Here is a 22,609-nt window from a genome sequence, read left to right on the forward strand (position 1 = left end):
TTCCTTCCTTTCCTGTTTTTTTTTCTTTGGGGAGGGGGCATGGTTGATTTATGGTTTTTTGATACAGAGTTTCCGTGTTACACAGAGCCCTAGCTGTCCTGGACTCTCTGTAGACCAAGCTGGTCTTGAACTCAGAGATCCGCCTGCCTCTGCCTCCCCAGTGCTGGGATTATAGGTGTGCGCCACTGCACCTGGCTCATTATTTCCCACCCACACCCACCCCCACTTTTTTGTTTGTTTTCTCAAGATAGCATTTCTCTGTATAGCTCTCACTGTCCTGGAACTTACTCTGTAGACGAGGCTGTCCTTGAACTCAAGAGATCTACCTGCCTCTACCTTCCCGAGTGCTGGAGTTAGAGATGTGAGCCACTGTTGCCAGCTCCATTGGATTTTTCAGATAGGGTCGTAATGGTCCAGCTCCAGGAGATGTGACCCTCCGCATGGTTATGAACCCATGATCTTCCTGTCTCAACTTAGTGAGTGCTCAGAATTGAGCACAATATTCTTGAAATTAATGCATTATGCATTCTCAGCCCTTTGGAAGATGTTAGTATAGAAGGAATAAGTGAAAATATTTTTATAGTTTTTATTTTTAGAGTCTTTTACTATTTTGGAATTTGTTTTATTTGTGTTGTGTGTCTGTGTGAGTGTATGTGTGCGTGTGCATGCAGAGGCCAGAAGAGGGAATCAGGTTTCTTAGACCTGGAGTTTCAGGTGTTTGCATGACAAGTGCAGGAGGCAATCTTAACCTTTGAAATGTACCTATAGTCTGTTCAGGTGCTGTTTTCTCCGTGGATTTAAATTATCTGCTAGCATGTCCTTTTGTGTCTAAAGATTTTGTGTGTGTGGTAGTAGTTGTTTGGTTGGTTCTTTTTTGCATCCAGCATTGGCCCCAGGTCTTTATGCATATAGGCAGGTGCTCTACTGCTGAACCACACCTCAGCCTTCTTAGAAAGTTGTAATAGGGCTATTTAGGCTATTTTCTGGGGTGTTTTTGTATTTTGGAAGGACAGTTTAGTTGAATGTGTCATTCTTCATTGACAGCTCCTCTTTGTCCTTCTGTTCCTTCAGCCATCTGAGCATGTGTGTCTACTCTTAGTTGGCCTCTTTACTTCCTTATATTTGTTTCTCTGTGTGCTTGTTCATTTCTCTGTGCAGTCGTGAGTGCACGTGCCGAGACCAAAAGAGGACAGCACATCCCCTGGAGCTTAAGCTACAGGCAGTTGTGAGCTGCCCGACATGGGGCTGGGAACTGAACTTGGTTCTTCTGCAGGGGCAATGGTGTATGCTCTTAACTACTCAGGCCTTTTTGAGCCTCCTGTTAGCCGCCTCCTCTTGTTTCAGAGGAGAATTCAGCCACCTGTTGCCTTGCTTTTCTTCTTTGTTACCTGATAGTTTTGTTTGTCTCTTTTGCTTTGTAGATTATCTCTCTGTCATTGGCTTTTTATTGGACTGCAATCAAAGCTATCTTGATATTTATCCTTCTTGCTGTGTATCCAGCTTGTCTGAATTACTTTGGTTTTTGTCACAGTGGGAAGTGGATAATCTGGTTGTCCTTTGTGATTCCGTGTTCATTGACTTGAGCAGAAACCTGACTCCTCCAACAGCTTTGCACACACACTAGAGAGAGACACTTGTGTTTGGAATTCCTCCACGTCTGTGAAGAAGCGGGAACAGCTGAACGCCTTTGGTTTTTTGTTTTGTTTTGTTTTTTCTTCTTTATTTTCTTACTCTTTGCTGCACACATGCGCACGCACATACACACACACAGTTTTATTTTCTTGTTTGTTTGCTTTTTGAGATAGGGTCGTCTCACTATGTAGCCGTGGCTGGCTTGGAACTTGCTGTGTAGACCAGACTGGCTCAGAGATCTCCCAGTTAGCTCTTTTGAAGAATTATGACCCCTTCCCCTTCCAGGACCGTGGTAGCTGTCTTAGTAAGGTTTCTTGTTGCTGCAGCAAACACCATGACCTAAAAAGCCAGTTGGGAAGGAAAGGGTTTATTTGATATTACAACTCCCAGACCACAACCCACACTTCCCACTGAGGGAATTCAGGGTGGGAGCGCAGGAGGACTGAAGCAGAATCATAGAAGAGCTCTGTGACTGGCTTGCTTCCAGGGTGGCATGGCGCACAGTGGCTAAGCACCCACAGCAATCAGCAATCAAGGAAAATACCCACAGACATGGCCACGGGCCAATCTGATATCACCTCAGTTGAGATTCCCTTCTTCCACGGGACTCTAGTTGGTGTCAGGTTGACAAAAACTAGCCAGTGCAATGCCAGATGCCTGTGGAATAGACAGTCCATCTGGGAGCTCGTGTTTTCTTCATGGTGGTGCTGCCATTTTTGGCTGGGCTAACTTTATTTTTCTAATTCATTTCCTAACTCCCTATGAAAAGGCCCTATTTCTCTGCCACTTATAAGTGATTGATCCTGTAGCAATGTGGCAGAAATTGTGTGCAAACAACCAAGCCAGTGAGCCGTTTGTGTCCTGTCATGGCTCTTTGTACAAGGGAGTGCCTTCCAGATGAAGGCTGTTTCGGTGTCTGCCTAAGGTAGTGCCTTCCCAGGGCCCCGCCGTCTTTCCTCCAGTCACATGCACATCTCTCCTAGTAGTAGCAGCAGCTTGTACCCGCACCCTGGCTGAGATTGACTGCAACGGTTTTGGCCCTGAGGTGGGCAGGGTCACCACTGCTGCCAAATCGTAGAAATACTCTCAAACTTGGGGTCACAATCTGTGCCCCAGGGGTTAGGTCTGGCCACATTCAGAAGGGGGACAAGAGAACCAACAACCCCCTCAGATCTGTCTGCAGGGTGAGGTCAGAGTTTAAATAGAGGCCCAGCGTTGTGTACATCCATCAGTACCTGTCATGTTGTGACTTGTGCTGTGTCTCCCAGCATGAGATTCTGGGGAGGTTCTTTTTTTGTTTTTGCTTTTGTTTTGTTTGGTTGGTTGGTCGGTTGGGTTTTTTTGGAGTCTATTGTTTCAGTACTCTGATAGATTGACACAAGTGGCTATTTATTTATTTATTTATTTATTTATAGAATATCTTTATTTCTACCAGACTGGTTATAGGAACTGTCAGCCTTGTTCGCCTCCGTGGCTCCCTAGCACAGCAGACTTCAGACTACTGTGGGTGGCGAGATTGCAGTGCCCCAAATAAATAAGCTGCAATCTTTTGCCCTACTTTCTCCAGAAGTTAGCAGCATTTCCAAGATGAAAAGCTATGCCCTGCCTAACTCTTGGAGCTTGAATAGTTTTTTCTTTTTCTTTCCTTTTCTTCCTTCGTTCCTTCTTTTTTTGTTTTGTTTTTGAGGGTTTCTCTTTGTAAAAGCCTTGGCTGTCCTGGAACTCTCTTTGTAGACCAGGCTGGCCTTGAACTCACAGGGATCTGCCTGCCTCTGCCACCTGAGTACTGGGATCCCAGGTGTGCGCCATTAAGCCCAGCCCCTATTTTTTCACTTTGTGTCTTCTGGGAAGGGAATCTCTTTTCCTCCTTAATTGGCTGTTTGTCCCACACCTGCTAATTTGAGCCGTGCTGGGACTTGTTAGATGGCTGCTGCTCTTCTGCATTTGCTGGTGAGAGTGACCTCCTTGTTCCCGTGTGACGTTGTGCTGCATGGTATGAGGAAAACTGTCAGAGTTTTTAAGACTTTTTTATTATACATACAGTGTTTTGCCTGCATGTACACCTGCAGGCCAGAAGAGGGCACCAGATCTCATTATAGATGGTTGTGAGTCATCATGTGATTGCTGGAAATTGAACTCAGGACCTTTGGAAGAACAGCCAGTGCTCTTAACCTCTGAGCCACTTCTCCAGCCTTGTCAGTTTGATTAGTTATGAAAAAAAATATACATTTTGTTCCATTGGGATTGAACCTTGCCACACACTAGGCTAGTACTTTAGCAATGTGTTACGGCCCTGGTTGTTCATTTTAATTTGAGACAAGATCCAACTACATTGCCCAGATAACTCAAACTATAATCTGCATTACTCAAGTTTCTGATTAGGTGGTGTTAGAGGCATGTGGCAGCCACACACAGCATTTTAAAATCTCTCTAACAATTCTGTGATAATTGAAGACTCTACTGTGGACCTGTATGGTTCATATAGTAGAACAGGCATTACTGTGTATTTGTTGAACATGATCTGCAGTGTCACCTGCTCAATAAATGCAGGGAGGCCCTTTAAAGCAAAAGCATTCAATGACCTTACAAGTACTTCAGAGGCTGTGTAAGCTAAGATGCCTTTTGTTTTCAGATGAGGAAGAACTTGAGGTAAAGCACAAGAATATTTAGAGAAGACAGGTGTGAAACTGGAAACTGCCCAAGTTAGTAGAGCGTGAAGATGTGGAGGCTTCTTTGGATGGTAGCAGTTGTAGAGATGACCCAAGATACTCTTGCAAATCTGTTAGGAAAACTAAAGGTCAAAGGGAAGGACAGTAAGAGGCAGACACTACTGCACTGAGAGGGAGAAAAACTAAAAGAGCATCTCTTCCCTCTGGGAGCTCAGCAGCTCCCAGAGAACCAAGGTGACATGTCCCCTCTCTTGGTAGGAGGAGGAAGAGGAACAGCCCCAACCTGCACAGCCCCCCACACTGCCTGTGGAGGAGAAGAAGAAGATTCCAGACCCAGACAGCGATGACGTCTCTGAGGTGGATGCTCGACACATTATTGAGTAAGAGGTCCTCATGTGTCTCCAACTGCAAGCTCTCTATAAAGTGGCAGCAGAACAAGTGGCCAGAGTCCCAGCTTTCCCCTTTTCATTGTGCTTGGCCTCACAGTTGATTATCCTCTCCCTTGGTGGCATTCCTCCAGTCTTGCCAGCAGCCACTGAAGGGCCACATTATCTCCTACGGATTCCATTTGTCTCTGTGGTGCTTTGCTGTAGAAAATGATCCTTGGTCATCATAAGCTTGTGAAATACAGTTGGGTGAGAACACAGACCTACTCATTACCCTTGTTCACAGCAGGCTCCTGCTGTTTCCTCTAAGAAACCTGTGCCGACTTCCAGAGAGATTAGCTGCACTTTCTTTCCCTTTTTGTTTTGATTGCACACATACATCCAGGCACTATGGTGTGTATCACTTCTCACCAAGCATCTGTCGGAGGCTGGCCCTGTGTGTGCAGATGTAGAGAGCTGCTGCCACCTTGTGCAGCAGTGTGATGGCCACACATTCTGCTCTGGTCTCTGCTTGCTCCTGGTGCTGGGCATGCAGGCTCCTCTTACATTCTGCTCTTGGAAGCACAGTTAAAAATTAATGTGCTGATTTGATCTTTGTGGTGAGAAGTTGATGGGGAACATGATAGAGAAACAAAATGAAGACTGCATTACTCCAGTCTGAAAATCCAAAATCTGAAACGTTCAAATTCCAAATGTTCCAGTTTTTATAATACTTTTTATTTTCTCCTTGGGAATTGTGAAATTAAGGTCTCTATAGATACTCCACCAACTGGAAAACTCCAAAATCTTAAACACATAAGAATTTCAAGCCAGGCGTGGTGGCGCCTTTAATCCCAGCACTCGGGAGGCAGAGGCAGGCAGATCGCTGTGAGTTCAAGGACAGCCTGGTCTACAAAGTGAGTCCAGGACAGCCAAGACTACACAGAGAGACCCTGTCTCGAAAACCTCCCCCCCCCAAAAAAAAATTTTTTTTTCAGAAAAGAGATGGGATAACAATTGAGTTGTAATCTGAATAAATTTAAAAATTTTTCAGATAAGAAATGTTCATCCAGGTGGTGGCCCCTCCTCTCTTCCTCTTCCTTCCCTCCCTTCTCCTCCTCCTCTCCCTCTTCATCCTTCCCCCCTTTATCTGCCTCCCATCCCCCTTCTTTTTTGGGTGTTTCTGTGTAGCTTTGGCTGTCCTCAAACACACTATGTAGACCAAGCTGGGTCGAACTCACAAAGATTCACCTGCCTCTGCCTTCTGAGTGCTAGAATTAGAGGTGTGCACCACCACTGCCCAGCTGGTGGCCCATACCTTAAATCCCAGCAATCCAAGGCCATCTTGGTCAGCAGAGTGTGTTCCATGACAGCCAGGGCTACACAAAGAAACCCTGTCTCAAAAGGGGGGGGGGGCAGGGGAGCAGATTGGGGAGAAAAGAAATGTTTAACCTTTGGGGCTAGGAAGGTGGTTCAGTAGTTAAGAGCACTTGCTGCCTTTGCAGAGGCCCTGGATTCAGTTCCCAGCACCCACATGATAACTTCAACCATCTGTAACTCCAGCTCCAGAGGATTCCATGGGTACCAGACAGACACACAGTGTATATACATTACATACGTACAGGCAGATATCCATTAAAAAAAGGAGAAATTTGCAAGAAAGAAAAGAAATGTTCAACCTCTACTTTAAAATTTAGGAGCAATTTGTGAGAAGAACCTCCCTTCTAGAGGTTGGGACATGGGTGGCTTAATAGTGAAAATGCTCAATCTAAGGCAGCAAACACAAACACCAGAGTGTGGATTCCAAGTAGCTTCATAAATGCTGGGTTGACACCATGGTCTGCCTGGAATTCCACTTCATGGAAGCCAGAGAGCTGGGATCCCCAGAGCACACTGGCTAGGTGGGCCAGCCATATTGGTGAGCTTTGGAGTCAAGTGAGAGAGTTGAGAGTGACTGAGAGACTTAGGCCTCCTTATACACTGCGAGACACATGTGTACACACTTACACAAACATAAGCACAGTTGAAAAGCACTCATTAAGTAAGAAAACAAAGACCTTACTGTGACTCTTTCATGGATTTTGTAGGTAGCATTTCACTGTGTAACTACTTAGCCTTGAACTCAGTATGTTCACTAGGCTGGCCTGGAACACACACACAGATCCACTTGCCCCTGCCTCCTGAGTGCTGGAAATCAAAAGCATGTACCACAATGCCTGACTTTTAAAAAGTTTTTTTTTCTAATTTTGAGATGGGATTTCATACTATACCCCAAGCTGATTTCAAATCTTGAACTACACAAATGTAAGTGCCACACTTCTTAAACAGGGGGAAAAAAAGGGGCCATTGAGGCGTCTCCTCTGGTAAAGGCACTGCCAGGCCTTAGCTACCGTAGTTCTAATTCCCTGACCCATATGTTAGGTAACACACACATGTACCTCCCATATACATTAAATATATAATTGTTAGACTAAGAGGGCTTTGCTAGGCAGTGATGTCGCACGCCTTTAATTTCAGCACTCAGGAGGCAGAGACAGGCAGATCTCTGAGTTTAATGCCAGCCTGGTCTACAGAGCGAGTTTCAGGACAGCCAGAGCTACACAGAGAAACCTTGTCTCACAAAAGAAAGAGGGACCAGAGAGATGGCTCAGCAATTTAAAGCTCGTAACGCTATTGCAGAGGACCTGAGTTTTGTTCCCAGTGCCAGTGTTGAATAGTTCACAACTATAACTCAAGCTCCAGGGCATCCAGCACCACACCTTTGGCCGTTGAGGGTACCTTTACTCATGAGCACAGTACCCCTCTGCCACATACACACATAACTAAAAATCAAATCCTTAAAAGGAAAAAGAATTATCTACTGATTCAGGAATGCCAACACTCAGGAGTTAGAGGCAGGAGTCAAGGTGAGCATGGTTTAAACATTCAGGCCAGCCATGGCTACAGTAAGGAGACCCTGTTGAGAGAAAGAGAGCGAGCGAGCCCAGTGAGATGGCTCTGTTGGTGGTAATGGTGTTTGATGTCAAGCTGAATTGGTCCCCCCAAAACCCACATGGAACAAGGAGAAGACAACTTTGACTTCTTCGTGTCTGTAATACCATGTGTACACTCCTACATGTACACAAATAAATGTGTTTTTTTAAGCCTCAGAAAGTTAAAATGAAGGAAAAGGTCTTGAACCAGGTCCTGAAATAGGAGGCTTAATCAGGAGAATGCAAATTCAAGACCAGCCAGGGCTTCATATTGAGCCAGTGTCTCCAGAAGATAAAGATCATCTCAAACTGCAGCATCAAAGTGAGCTTAGGTTGGGTCCCGGAAGCATCCAGTTACAGACAGTCCTGGTTTGTGTGCAGCTCAGTGTGCTAGGTGAGCGGCTGCTCCTTTACCACAAATGCATTCTGTTATGGGGAATGGCAGAACCCACTTGAGCCCTTATTGGTGGGCTTGGGACCTACGTCATCTCAGGAACAATCATCTCGTCCTTCTTGGGGTGGGATCAGCTGCTAGCTGCAATGTAGTTCCCACCTCTGAGCCTTGCTGGTTAATCCTTAAGTCACAGGCAGATGTGGCTAATTCGAGCTAGTGTAGTACGTTGTCATAGATGGGAGCCTTGTCCTCACACAGCATGTGCTCCCTCCAGGAATGCCAAGCAAGATGTGGATGACGAGTACGGTGTGTCCCAGGCCCTTGCTCGTGGCCTGCAGTCCTACTATGCTGTGGCCCATGCAGTCACAGAGAGAGTAGACAAGCAGTCAGCCCTCATGGTCAACGGCGTCCTCAAGCAGTACCAGGTAAGGCAATAGGCAGCAGGGAGGCTGGGTGGCTGGTGGTTGGACTTAGGCAACACTCACTTTTCCTGAAGAGCCACAATTTTCCCATCTGGTTTTGTTTCCTCTAAGACAGGGTCTTACTGTGCATTCTAGGATGGCTTGGAACTCACTATGTAGCCCAAACTGGCCTCCAACCAACAGAGATTCATCTGCCTCTGCCTAACTAAAGTGTATACTACTACAGCCAGATAGTTTTCTCATCTATGGCATCTGTGTCAAGTAGGTTAGCTGCCAGAGGTATTAAAACTTCAGTGAGCCTCCAGGTGCCAGGTAGGAGAGCGTTGTATGCATGGAGGACTTCTATCTCAGAGAGCAGACATGGGCCTCCCATGGATGCTCTTCACCTCGACTCAATCCCAAAGCTACCTGGAGCTTTGAACAGGATTTTCTTCTGGGCATAGAGGGATGGCCCTTCGTGTGGGAGGGTTTTCTGTGAGAGTGAAGAGACCATGGCTCTTAACTGTTTTCAGCTAGCTGGGAATTAATTTTTTTTCCATGTCTGTTAGTCCTGTCTCATCTCTGAGGTCCAAAAGTGAGCCATCCTCAATCCATCCAAAAATCATGGCTCCCTGTTTTTGTTTGGTTGTGACCTGCTCTTGCCATGTTCCCTAGGAGAACTCTGAGATTATATGCCCGTGCATCTTTCAGAGGCAAGCCAGCAGTCACTAGAACTTTCCACAGGCCGTTACAATGTTAAAGAAAATGTGCAGGCTTTCTTTCCTTGTATCATATTCAGCTAACCTGCTTTGGAAAACCCTCAATTAAAAAAGTGCAGAGCAGCCGTAGTGCAGGCCTGTAATCCCAGCACTTAGGAGGCAGAGGCAGGCGGATCTCTGAATCAGAGGCCAGCCTGGTCTACAGAGTTCCAGGAAAATCAGGGCTGCACAGAGAAACCCTGTCTTAAGTGAGGATCAGGATTCAGATCCCTAGAACTGACATGAAAGCAGGTAATGTGGCTTCCGGTAATCCCCCCACTTGAGAGGTGGACATGGCATTCCAGGGCAAGCTGGCTAGAGTGACTTTCTAGTGTATACAGTTCTGGCTTCAGTGAGAGACCCTGCCTCAGTAGATATTGAGGAAGTTGGTAGTGATCAAGGAACACGGACAAACAGCATCTGGCCTCCACATACATATGTACATGCATCTGTGGTCTGTACATCACACACATTAAAGGCATAGGTGTTTTAGGTGACATATGCCCACACTTATGAGCCTTTGAGGTCTCCTTGGCCCACACTTGAGCATCTTACAAGCTCTTCTTTATCTCCTAATCCACGTACTGAAGCCTGTCTCAGATATTTAAAGAGGGAGAGAGATGGCTCATTTGGTGAAGAGCAGCTGTTGCTCTTGCAGAGGACCTGGGTTTGATTCCCAGGACCCATATGGTGGCTCACATCTCTAAGCCCAGTCTTGGGATCTAATGCCCTCTTCTGTCCTCCACAGGCACCAGGCACACATGCAGGCAAATACTCATACACATAAAATTATTAAATAAATAAATCTAAAATAATTAAAACCTATTTAGTCATAAATAGGTCAATTTCTGAGGTGGCATCTCATCGTGTGGTCTCTGTGATTTCCACCATATTATATTTTGGTCAGGGCCAGAATGTAATAGTGAGGCCACCAACCTCATCTTGAGATGCCTGTAAAAGAACTTGGGATTCAGGCATGCCTCCGCAGCAGCTGATAAGCAGTGGGGGTTGGGGTAGTGGTTTGGATGAGTGCAGGTCCATGCTGCACTAGAGATTCAGTCCCACCACAAAGGCAAGAACGCCTGGGGTGGATCATGCTGCCAAGGGACTGTGACTCCACCTCATCGTGCTCCAGCTAGCAGTGATGGAGGAATTGGACATGGAGAAGGCAGCAGCACTTTAATGATGTTTTCTGCTGGAAACACGGCATGAAACATTTAGTCCTGTGCTTTTGATAGTTCTTACATTATTGTCAGTTGACAGTAATGCTGTTAGATGGCTTTCATTAAAAAAATAAACACAGCAAAAATATATATAGTCATTCTTGGCACAGTCCCCTGTGATTTCACAGCAAGTATGGCTGGGGGTGAGCACACCAGGAAAATTGACTAGTCCAGGGCAGAGTACCTTGTAGGGTAGCCACAGGTAGCACATTTGTCATGTCAACTTGGCCCTTACATTTCTGCCCTTTCAGATCAAGGGCTTGGAGTGGCTGGTGTCCCTTTATAACAACAACCTGAATGGCATCCTGGCTGATGAGATGGGGCTGGGGAAGACTATCCAAACCATCGCGCTCATCACATACCTCATGGAGCACAAGCGCATCAATGGGCCCTTCCTCATCATCGTGCCTCTCTCGTATGTATGAGCCCAACTCCATTCGCAGCCTGGTTGCAGCATGGGTTTCTTTGTCCTGCAGGGCGGCAGTGGATGGCTAGAGCATGGCACAGGGTTGGCCACCTTCCATCTGTGTTCACACAGTTTTCACATTGTGGCTACTTTCTGTCTGTCTGTTGTACATGGTTGTTTCTTAAGTACAGATCAGGACGAGACACAGCTGTCATGTCTGAGTTTCTGAGTATCAGGGCTTCAGTGCCTGTTTGGGAGACCACATCAGTCTATTGCCATTTGCCTCTAGTTTTGAGAGGCAGGTATGTGGAGCCCACCCATATTTCATGGCTCAGCTCTTAGGGACTTCTTTTGTGACCCCTTGCTCCTACTGGGGGATTGGCAGGGCTGCTTTGGTCTCTGTTAAGCAAAAACTGTTGTACTCTCTTGTACTCACTGTACCCTGCACAGGGCCCAGCACCCTCGGGTACATATCCCAGCTTGGCGTACACAGCACAGGAGCCCACGCTTGCATGTATCAGTCATCCCACAGTCTCCCACTCACCACTTCTTGCTTCCAGTGTCCTCTTGGTTTCAGCAGGTCTGGAAATCTGTTGTCTTCCAAAAACAGTTCATCTGCCTCAATCCTCCCTAGGACCGGCTCTCATTGGCCTAGCCTAGGTTACACTTCTGGTCCCGAATCAGTCCCTGGCCTAGGGCTTGGACTGTTCCTATTGTCCCTGTGTGTGACTAGGCCTCATCTTAGAGTGCAGTCCCTGATCTCACTCTATGTTCAATCAGAGCCATTAGTCTCAATTTTAGTTCTTTAAAATCTTGTCACGTTTCAGACCTAGGCAAGAAGTTTGTCCCTGGGTTAAGGTTTGTCTAAAGTCTCTGGGGGTTGTGGTCCACCTACTCAATGTGTCAACAAAAACCTGTAAACTGAGGACTTCCTTTTCTAGGGGTCAGAGTGGAGGTGGAAGTGGTCAATACAACCCTGGAATTTGCTTTGTAGACCAGGCTGGCCTCTTAACTCACAGAGACATGCTGCCTCTGCCTGTGAGTACTGGGATTAAAGGTGTGCACCACAATGCCTGGCTTGGATTGTTTAGTGGTGGCCACCAGGCTCTAGCTGATGCCCATTTCTTCTGGTACTGCAGACATCACAGCCACGCCAGGGTACGGGCCCTGCCTGTAGTGATTGTTCCAAACATGACTGTGCCTCCATGGCTCCTTCTCCATACGCTCACTGTCGTTGTGCCACTAGGAAGAGCTCTCTCTTTCTCTCGTTTGCTTAATACCATACATGAGATCTCATTCCTTTGTTCTGTTGGTGGATGATAACAGCCACAGAGTCACTGAGAGGCCCAGTCACTTCTCAGTTTCCTTTTGATCCATCCTTTGTTCCTAACGTCTGGTCACAGTTGGGGAGCCAGCACTCTAATCTCAGTCACTTCCATTAGCTTCGCTCATGCGCTCTTTACTCTGTCTAGGCTCCTTTATGCTGTCGTGGGCCTCCATATTTCCATACTTTGTTTTTGACATATTTTTACTGTCATTTATGTCTTAAGACAGACTCACTATGTATCCTAGCTGCCTCCACTTCCTGAGATCCTTTTTTTTTTTTTTTTTTTTTTTTTTTGAGGGGCTGGGTATGGAGCCAGGGTTTTACAATGCTAGGCAAGTGTTTGTGGAGCTCTCTTGTAGGTGGGTGCTGCAGGCAGCATCTGGAGCTCTTCCCCTTTGACATCCCGTTTACTATTAGTGAGAATATGGGTGGTTGTTTTATGTCTTAGCCTATGCGTTAACACTGGTCTTTTGTTTGTTTGTTTTTCCAGTTGTTCTGACTTGGCCCCTCTTAGCTGCCATCCCTGTCCCTCCCACAGGTCCAGCCTAAGCTAGAGCGCTTCTTGCTTTTGTGTCCCAGCTGATTTCCCCTGACTCCTCTTGCCATTTCCTGCCCCAGTTCTGGGCCAGCTCCTTCCCTAAGGAGCACAATGCTAGAGACCATGCTGTGTACTCATGAGACTGAGGCAGGAGGATTTTTACAAGTTTGAGGTCAACTGGGCTGCATGATGTTGCAAGCTTAGCTGGAATATAAAGTGAGACCCTGTTTCAAGAAACACAGAGAAGGGGATAGAGAGATGGCTCAGGAGTTAATAGTGCTCGCTGCTCTTCAGAGGACCAGAGTTCAGTTCCCAACCCCTAAATGAGACTACTTAGAACTGCCTCTAACTATAGGTGTAGGAGATCGGGTACCTCTGGCCTCTTCTCGTCTCGCTGTTTGTCTCCTGGTGGTGTCCTCAGAAGCAGCCTCTGCCAGTTGCAGTAAGCAACTGATTCCCGCTGCAGGGTGGTGCTGCAGGCTGCCTGCTTTGTCTGAAGCTCACTGCTTATACTGAGAGCCTGTCTTCGTTACTTTACTGTTGCTGTGACAAGGCAGCTTACACAAGAAAGCATGTTATTTGGCTTAGGATTTCAGAAGGTTAGAGTCCACGGTGGCAGCAACACCTGAGAACTCACATACTAATGCACAAGCACAAGGCAGAGAGAGACACTGGAAATAATGTGAGGTTTCAAAGCTCACATCTCTAGGTGTGTAAGTGTGTAACATGTGTAAGGACACGCCTCTTCCAACAGACTACACCTCCTAGTTCTTCCCAAACAGTTCCAGCTGTTGAGTCCAAATACTCAAATATACGAGCCTATGGGACTGTTCTCATTCCACCCTCCACAGCACTCCACTGCTGTGGTTAGGGAGCTCCTTGCTACCTCCTCAGTGGGTGTGACCTGGCCTGGCCTGCAGCCTTTCCACGTGATTCCTGTCCAGGCTCTGTTGATGCTGTTGATCCCACTCCCCCGGGCTAGAAACACTCCCTGTGCCCTGAGGAGCGCCTCGGTGTTCAGTACCCAGCTGTCCCTTTCTGTCGGCCGCAGCGCTGCTCCCACGGGAGTGCTTTGCGGCCTTGTATTCTTGTACCTGCCCGTGACGTGCTGGCTGCAGCCTTCCCTCTCTTCCTGCCTCTCCTTTTCTTCCATCGTGCTCTGCAGGAGACCAGAATAGCTCAGCCACAAGGGTCTGGCTGCCACTTCCTAAGGACAGCCTCATAGCTGGGCAGAAGGTTGGCCCAGCACCTCCCAGTGCTGCCAGCATCCAGGTTCCTGAAATGTTCTGTTCTTTTTCTTTTCCTTTTGGTTTTACAAGACTGATTTCTCTGTGTAGCCCTGGCTGTCCTGGAACTCTCCCTTTGTAGACCAGGCTGGCCTCGAACTCAGAGATCCACCTGCCTCTGCCTCCTGAGTGCTGGGATTAAAGGTGTGCGCCACCACCTCTAAGTGTTCTTGTCATTCACTCTTACTTGGTGTCAGCTGTCCGCAGGCTACTTCCCTTGTGGCTGCAAAGTGACTACGAGCTCTCTCTATTACCTCACCTGGGTTGCTAGAAGGCTGGCAGAGTAAAGGACCCTGAGTAGCATATTTCAGCTAGGTTAACCCTTTGTCAGTAGGATGCCAGCGACTTGAACTGTCATTAGATGGGACGCTTAAGCCTAGCAATGGAATTTCTGGGAAGAAAAGCGAAAGTGGGGAGCAGGCTCTATCTTGAACTACTCAGCCAGTTCTTTCCCCTGCGTCCCCTCCCAGGATTCTCCCAAGGGGGAAGGCTCTCCCCTGTGCTCCTGGACTCTGCTCCCCACCCCCACTCCACGTTCTCCTTCTGGCTCAGCGTCATCTGTAGCTTCCATTTTCAGTCTAAAGTGGTCACAGGACCACCATGTCTCCTGTATCCCATGTGCTAGACCACCATCCCTGGCATTGGGAGGCCAGCCACAATCACTGAAGCCCGTGCACCCCACTGGGCTGGCTGCCTGAGGCCTACTCCTGGCTCTGTCCTGGGCCAGTTGTACCGGCACCATATCTTTGTGTGTGTAAGTTCTTCCCACCTGGAACAGGGTGCCATCCCTACCTCTCCTGACTCCTGTGCACAAAGCTCCTGTGGGACACAAAGTTTACTATGGCAGTTCTAAAGACCAGGCCTGTTGGCTTCACTCTTGCCTAGCATAGCAGAACTTGACTCTCTCTTCCTTTCCCTTCAGGACGCTGTCAAACTGGGCGTATGAATTTGACAAGTGGGCCCCCTCGGTGGTGAAGGTTTCCTACAAGGTATGACAGGCTGAAGAGGTCTCCTCCAACTCGTTAGGAGGCACGCGCTTAAGTAAGGAGGGTGGAGAAGCACAAAGAGAGAAGCCAGTGTGTGTCCGGACAGGGCTCCCAGGCCTGGTGCTCAGGCGATACACATGTGGTTGTAGTGGGACTGCAGAACGGGTGGTTTCTTATTTTGAGACATAAAAACTTTTTTAAAGTCAAAATCACATGCTCCATTTGTGGAACATGGTTCCAACAATATATTATTAGGATACATAACAGATGTGGGTGAGTTCCCTGGAGGATTGTCTTCAGCTCATCTCTGGTTTAAAATTCATTTCTGTTGAGGCTAAAATGAACATAGATCATGGGCATGGTATGATGCTGCGTGTCCTGGATACCTAGCCAGGGTTGTGCAAGTGCACTGGGAAGGGACCTGTCGCCCTCAGGTGTGGGCATCAGAACTGAGATAGAAAGGCACCACCCATGCATCGCTCTGTTTACTTCTGCCTCAGGCTCTTTATCCTGTGCCTGTGGTGTAAGGGCGCTGCTGTGTGCAAGAGCTTGATGTGTCATGGAGGAGACTGGGGACTAGAAGTGAGGAAAGACCAAGCTGTGGGGAGGAGGCCAACCAAGGTGATGATGGTGCCTGTTACCAGATAAAGGAGTGGCCTTAGCTTCCAAGTGAGGGGCCTAAGTTTCACACCAATGAAAAGAGGACTTGCTCAGTCACCAGGAATGTGGCTAATGGTGGGACAGGCAACACACTTTCCCAGGGTGTCATATGTCCACTCCTCCCCTGAAACTGATGTTTTACATGGCAGGGTCAGAGCAAGCCAGCAGCCTTGCCCAGCACCGTCGCAGGGTGCCTCTGGCAAGAACCAGTTTGCTTCTTCAGGAATACTATTCAGAAGTCAAAACTGTTTGCACCCTGTCTCTGCAGGGCTCTCCAGCGGCCAGGCGAGCTTTCGTGCCCCAGCTTCGCAGTGGGAAGTTCAATGTCCTGCTGACCACCTATGAGTATATCATCAAAGACAAACACATCCTGGCCAAGGTAATGTGTCCTCTCGTAGAACAGCAGGTCTAGGGCTCAGGCTGTCAAACTCCTGATGACTGATGTCATACCTATGTCATAGCTCCTTGCAAGTGATCCCTCAGTGCTTTATCTGCATTTATACAGCAGAACACAGTTGCTGTGCACTTGTGTAGGGAGGCCATGCCCTGCTTCCCTTAGCATCCTGAGTGGGCCCTAGTTCAGGTCAGCATTCCCAGTAGGACCTGGACAAGGGCCGCTTACCCATCTCATATGACCTCCGTGAAGAGAAACTTCTTCACAGTGCCTCCTGGCCTTCTTGACTGACCTCTCAGGCTGAGACCAGGCTACCGTTGTGGTCCTATTGGGCCTCCCATAACACTGACTATGGGTTCTGGTGCACTCTTGGGGAAGTGATTGAGGGTAAGCACTGTGGTGGGGGTATCTTAGGGTGCTGGGCTGGAATGGGGCCCCTGCCCAGGCACGCTGCAGCCTTGTCTGACACTGGGAGCTGTAAGTGGCATGAAGACACCCAATCTCTTATCTGCCCAAGCTGTTTTCCTAGGTTGCACTGGGATGTAAGCTGAGGGGCTAGGCTGGGCCCCTTATTCCAGCAGAGAGTGTTAGTTCAGGAGCTCATTTGGGGATGGAGTCCTCTACCCATAGCCACATTTTCCTGCATAGTAGTCATGTGTAGACACACTGCAGGTCCCTAGGCTGACAGGTGAGGATACCAAGATCCCAGTGCAGCCTTTCATTCAGGCTGTCCACAGGGCACCACCTTACAGTGTACCAAATCCACTTCAAGCCACGCATGAGGCCCTGAAAGCACCCTTGCTTGCTGGGCAGAGATTCGCACTGACATAAATGCCGAGCTTCTGTATCTTCACTTAGTACAGGCTTGTTGTGAGAGATAGATGTCGTGGTCATGGGAGACCTAGCTGGAATTTTCCTGGGGTTCCTACCTGAAGTCTCACATTGTTTAGCCCTGTCCTTGGGGCGTGGAGTCACTGACAGACTCTGGGAGGAAAGGCCAGGTACTGCCCTTACCTGGAAGCCACATTCAGAAAGCCTCCCCCGCCCATTTTGGGGGAGTAAGGTGCTGAGCTCTATTTCCTGTCATTGTTTGGAAAGCCAGAGAACATTTTACTCTGTTCCCCTGACAGCACAGCCCAGGCTCAGCTTCTCACCCATGTGTCTCCACTTCATGTGTTGGAGAGTCTGTGTCTGTAGCTTTCGGCTAGACATGCTGGTCACTTGGCAGCCCCATGACCTCCCTCTCCTCCTCCTCTTGCAGATACGATGGAAGTATATGATAGTGGACGAAGGCCACCGCATGAAGAACCACCACTGCAAACTGACTCAGGTCCTTAACACACACTACGTAGCCCCTCGGCGCCTGCTTCTCACAGGCACACCGCTGCAGAACAAGCTACCTGAGCTCTGGGCACTCCTTAACTTCCTGCTGCCCACCATTTTCAAGAGCTGCAGCACCTTCGAACAGTGGTTCAATGCACCCTTTGCCATGACTGGAGAGAAGGTGAGCTCACCTGGGGTGGAAAGTGGCTGCTAAGGAGCCATCCCAGACTCGGCCACCCTGAGACTGACCGTGTGTGTGCCCAGTGGCCACACAGCAGCATGCTGTCATAGCAAGCAGCTACCAGGCCCCTAGCAAGGCAGAAACTAGCTGTCTCAGTGGGGACCCACAAGGAGGGTCCCAGGGAGCTCAGAAGGTTTAGTTAAGATATCTATGGAGAGCCGGGCACAGTGGCGCATTCCTGTAATCCCAGTAATCCCAGCAATCCCGTGGAAGCAGATGCAGGTGAATCTCTGTTTTTCAAGACAGGGTTTCTCTGTGTAGCCTTGGCTGTCTTGGCCAGGCTGTCCTTGAACTCAAAAACAAGCCGGATGTGGTAGTGCATACCTTTAATTCCAGCACTTGGGAGGCAGAGGCAGGCAGATTGCTGTGAGTTCGAGGCCAGCCTGGTCTATAAGGCAAGTCCAGAACAGCCAAAACAAAAACAAAAACAAATGACATCTGTGGAGGGAGGCTGGAGATGGCTCAGTGGCTCTTCCAGGGGATGTGAGTTCAGCTCCTAGCACCTACATGGCAGCCCCAATTCTAGAGGCTCCGATACCCTCACAGATGTACATGTAGGCAAAACACTAATGCCCATGAAACTAAAAAAAAAGGACATCTGTGGGACTGAGTCCACCGGCCACGTTGTCCATACAGTGGGAGGGCAGGTCTTCCTGGTGAAGACCTGTCCTTATCTGAGCTTCTAGCCCACAGCACTGGTGTTGATTGTTTGGAAGGCATGATATGCCTTGTGAAAAGGTTAAACCACTAGCCTGGGCAGAAGCCAGAGGCTGATGACTGCTGCCATTTGTTCCCCTTTATGCCTCCTCAGGCCTTAGAAGGCATCTCTTGCTTACATCCACAAGTTTCCCTCCTCTCTAGAGGCATGCTGAGGCAGCAGCCCTTGTGAGAGGGAAAGAAGGAGACTCTTCTGAGGCTCCTCTCCCAGACCAAGGCCCAAAGCCAGAGTTGTGCTTCTCTCTCATGGGGCTGAAGCTCTAAAATGGGTGGCCAGACAGCAACAGAAAAGCACCGGCCAATACTATCGTAGTTGCCTCTCCTTTCTGGTTTTCATTTATTTTTTCCCAAATATTTATTTATTATTATGTATACAGTGCTCTGCCTGCATATACATGTGCAGTCCAGAAGAAGGCATCAGATCATACCATAGATGGTTGTGAGCCACCATTTGGTTGCTGGAAATTGAACTCAGGACCTCTGGAAGAGCAGACAGTGCTCTCTAACGGCTGAGCCATCTCTCCAGCCCCTGGTTTTTATTTAAAATGAGCCCTAGGAGCCTGGCTTGGTGATGTAGAGGGTGGCAGATCTCTGAGTTCGGGGCCAGCCTGGTCTACAGAACAAGTTCAAGACAGCCAAGGTTACACATACAGAGAAACCTGCATGGAATTAATTAATTAATTAATTAATTAATTAATTTTTAAAAATGGAGCCCTGGCTAACAAGATAGCTCAGCAACTAAGCACTTGCCACCAATCCTGATGAGTCCCAGGACCACAGCGTGGAATCAAGAGCCAACTGTGGCAAGTAAATGAAAAACATTTTAAATGTTAAGCAACGTAGGGTCTTAGTTGAAGAGTGGCAACCTAGATAAGCAGTGTTTCTTAGGCAGTACTGTTTTTCAGGCTGAGAGAGGAAGCTGTGGTCCCTGATGTCAGAGCAGCCTTTGGCACTGGTCAGACTTGCTTATAGCGCCCTCTAAGTTGGCTGGCTTCAGTCAGCTAATGCTGTAAACAAGTTGGTAACTCCTTGGGGAGACCCAGCAGCCAACTGTCGTGTGTGTTCTTGGGCGAGCATGGCACCTGGCTCTTAGGCATTGTATAAAGTACATGGAAGGCAGCAGATTTTTCACTATTGTGACTTTACTGTCTGGCTCCCAGGTGGACCTGAATGAGGAGGAGACCATCCTCATCATCCGTCGCCTACACAAGGTACTGCGGCCCTTCCTGCTACGGCGACTCAAAAAAGAAGTTGAAGCCCAGCTCCCTGAGAAGGTGTGTGTTGGAAGAAGCTGCAGGTGCCACTTAACGGGCTGTTTCCAGGGTGGGTGTGGTGGGGTGGTCTTTCCCTCACCTGGTTCCCCAGGCTTGCAGTGGTGACTGACACCTCTGCAGCAAAGCCAGGGCCAGGGTGTCAGAACTGAGCCCTGTCTCATTCATGTTTGCTGTGTCCCTGCCCTGACTCTTGTCCACAGATAGCGGCCACAGCTCAGGATAGGTCTACTGAGCATTCCCAGTGGTATGGGCTGTCTGCCCCATGTAGCCACACTTGGCTTGCCTTTCTGGCTCACCTCATCCTTTGTTTTCTGGCAAGCTATGGAGAGCCCTCCAGAATATGAGCAACTTACCCATTTTGGCCCAGAATCCCCCGTATCTTCTCTTCATCCCAGATCTCCCTAGTTTCATGGCTCTCTCCTCAGATCCCATGTGCTAAGGAAAGTGCTGGCCACAAGGCTCCAGTTGGTGGCACAGGCTGCTCAGTCTGAGAGTGTGTGGCCTGAGAGTACTCTTTGCTCCACAGGTAGAATATGTCATCAAATGCGACATGTCAGCCCTGCAGCGTGTGCTTTACCGTCACATGCAGGCCAAAGGTGTGCTGTTGACTGACGGCTCTGAGAAGGACAAGAAGGTTTGTTCCAAGTCCCTGTTTCCATCCTGATTGTCTAAGGAGCGGAGGGGAGGTCAAGAACTCCATGGGATTCCGAGCATTGAGCACTCTGCCCAGGAAGCCTCACCTGGCCCGAGCCCTCAGGCATTCAAACAGCTACAGCTATAATGCTAGTTGTCTTTGGGGATGCTTACTGGGCTGCTATCTGAAGTTCCCCATGTTTGAGATAACGGCCTTCCTCATGACAACTGATCCATGCTAACATGCTAACTGATCCAGAGTTGGAATATTACTGGGGAGCTCCACTTACCCAGCAAGTAAAGAGCTGCCTCAGTGTCAAGGCTTCTGGGCCCTTCTTGTGTTACTGGGGCCATGCTGACATTGGAAAGAGTGAGGGGGCAGGCCAGCCCTCAGAGTGTTCTCCTCCTCCTCCTCTAAGCAGGATTGGCCTTGTTCCCTAGAGAAACACCAATCCCTTCAGTCCCCCCAAGCCATAGCCTTAAGTGTGCCTTTGCTGTTCTCTCAGGCTATTTTCCAGCCCCTTTCTTACCTGTGCGTTGAGGTACTGTCTCCTAGCTTCCCTTCCTGACACGGATCACCCTCCCTTTCCCATGGTAGCTGTACAGAGTGCCCGTGCTTGCCATCAGTTGTTTGCCACATTTCTTCCATTTATCCTGTGTGCCGGGTAGTCTCTTAGGACTTCTGAGAGTCATCACACAGCACTGCCTTCTCCTTCCCAGTGGCCCTGTCACAAAGATAACCAACATCTTGCTCTGGGCCCTTCTCCCTACCACCCTGCCCAATCCCCTGCCACATCCATCTTGCCCCAAAGGCAGGACCCCATTTTGGACTATGTCATGTGCCTCTGCAGGGCAAAGGTGGCACCAAGACGCTGATGAACACTATCATGCAGCTTCGCAAGATCTGCAACCACCCCTACATGTTCCAGCACATTGAGGTAAGGCCACACCCAGTGACCTGGCTCTTGGAGGCAGAGCTGGTCTGCTTATCCCTGATGTCTGTGGGCATATGTGTATACGCATGAAGAGGCCAGTGGTTGGTGTCAAGTCTCTTCCTCTACTAGTCTCCACCTAGGTTTTGAGATAGTGTCTTTCACTGAACTTACAGTTCATTAATTGGATAAACAAGATGTCTGATGAGCTCCACAGATCTGATTTTCTCCGCTCCACAGCTCTGGGGTCGTGCACATCAGCCACCAAGCCTGACTTCTACCTAGTGCCAGGGATCCAAACTCAGGTCCTCATGATTGTACAGCAGGGCGTGAAGGACAAAGGCATCTGTCTCCTCGGTCCTTAGGATAGTTCTTAAGAATAGGCTGGGCGCACGCCTTTAATCTCAGCACTCGGGAGGCATAGGCAGGTGGGGATCACTGTGAGTTCAAGGCCAGCCTGGTCCACAAAGTGAGTCCAGGACTATGTAGCAAGACCTTGTCTCAAACAAAACAAGAAAGGCAGTCAGACATGGTACCCTCATGAGGCAAGAGGCAGGTGGATCTCTGAGTTAAAGGCCAGCCCGGTCTACACAACGAGTTCTAGCTCAGCCTGGACAGAAACCCTGTCTCAAAATAAACAACCAAACAAAAAAAGGCATAAGATATCCTCACTACCCATTGAATGTTCCCTTTGCTGGGTCTTAGCTTGTGTGTGTGTGTGTACATCTGCACTGATAGAGACCTACCCCAGGGCCATGCCTGTAAGCACGTGCTCTGGCGTTGGGTGTGCCCAGTCCAACAGGTGCTTAGCAAACCCATCATGGGACTGAAAATGACAGTCTCTAAAGCTCTTTGATGAGGAGACTCTCTTAAGTGTTTTCTGTGGTTTGTGGGATTTCTCCCTTGGGAAATGTTCCCACTTCTGAGGTCACCCATCTCCCTGGCAGGGCTTTCCACCCCCAGGTTGTGAAGAGCTGCCATGGACATTAGTCAGGTCTGTGGCCACGGCCCACAGTCATCACGAGTAGCTGTGGTTTTGGAACATTTGGACTCTTGCTCCTGAGAAGCACGCAAGTCCCTATTGTCGGTGCACAGTATTCTGGGTCACTCTAGACCTCTTGCTGCCTTGGAGTTGCATTCAGGGTGGTCTGAGGTGCTCACATTGGGGCCTAAGTATCACGTAGCCTTCTTCTCATGCTTCACAGGAAAAACACAAGGGTTGTCATTGGTGCACTGAGGCCAAGCTCAACACCCATATCTAGGCTCTGTGTCACTGCAGGTCACAGCTGACCGAAGTGTGAATTCTCAGTCCTCTGCAGTAGCAGCCTGGACCATGGGCTTGACTGGGCAGCCCCTTCCTGCCTTGGCACTGATCCATCTCTTGTCCTATTGCAGGAGTCCTTTTCTGAGCATTTGGGGTTCACCGGCGGCATCGTGCAAGGGTGAGAAGCTTCCCAGTTCTGGGCATGGGCAGCAGC

The 22,609-nt window shown here is 48.7% G+C and overlaps 1 protein-coding gene across 7 annotated transcripts in view; it reads left to right on the forward strand.

Annotated features, from left to right (window-relative positions):
* SMARCA4 (SWI/SNF related BAF chromatin remodeling complex subunit ATPase 4) overlaps nucleotides 1-22,609 on the forward strand; it is a 92,927-nt gene that overhangs the window by 39,897 nt on the left and 30,421 nt on the right. For all 7 annotated transcript variants that reach the window (XM_084784135.1, XM_084784133.1, XM_084784134.1 and 4 more), the window contains exons 14-23: nucleotides 4,560-4,681; nucleotides 8,307-8,457; nucleotides 10,666-10,829; nucleotides 14,894-14,960; nucleotides 15,886-15,996; nucleotides 17,273-17,515; nucleotides 19,453-19,566; nucleotides 20,093-20,200; nucleotides 21,051-21,137; nucleotides 22,527-22,573. In XM_084784135.1, coding sequence (XP_084640261.1) covers nucleotides 4,560-4,681; nucleotides 8,307-8,457; nucleotides 10,666-10,829; nucleotides 14,894-14,960; nucleotides 15,886-15,996; nucleotides 17,273-17,515; nucleotides 19,453-19,566; nucleotides 20,093-20,200; nucleotides 21,051-21,137; nucleotides 22,527-22,573 — 1,214 coding nt within the window. The remainder of the gene's footprint in view (nucleotides 1-4,559; nucleotides 4,682-8,306; nucleotides 8,458-10,665; nucleotides 10,830-14,893; nucleotides 14,961-15,885; nucleotides 15,997-17,272; nucleotides 17,516-19,452; nucleotides 19,567-20,092; nucleotides 20,201-21,050; nucleotides 21,138-22,526; nucleotides 22,574-22,609) is intronic.

The sequence above is a fragment of the Acomys minous genome (genome assembly GCF_964271855.1).
Source record: "Acomys minous genome assembly, chromosome: 5".
Classification (NCBI taxonomy): domain Eukaryota; kingdom Metazoa; phylum Chordata; class Mammalia; order Rodentia; family Muridae; genus Acomys; species Acomys minous.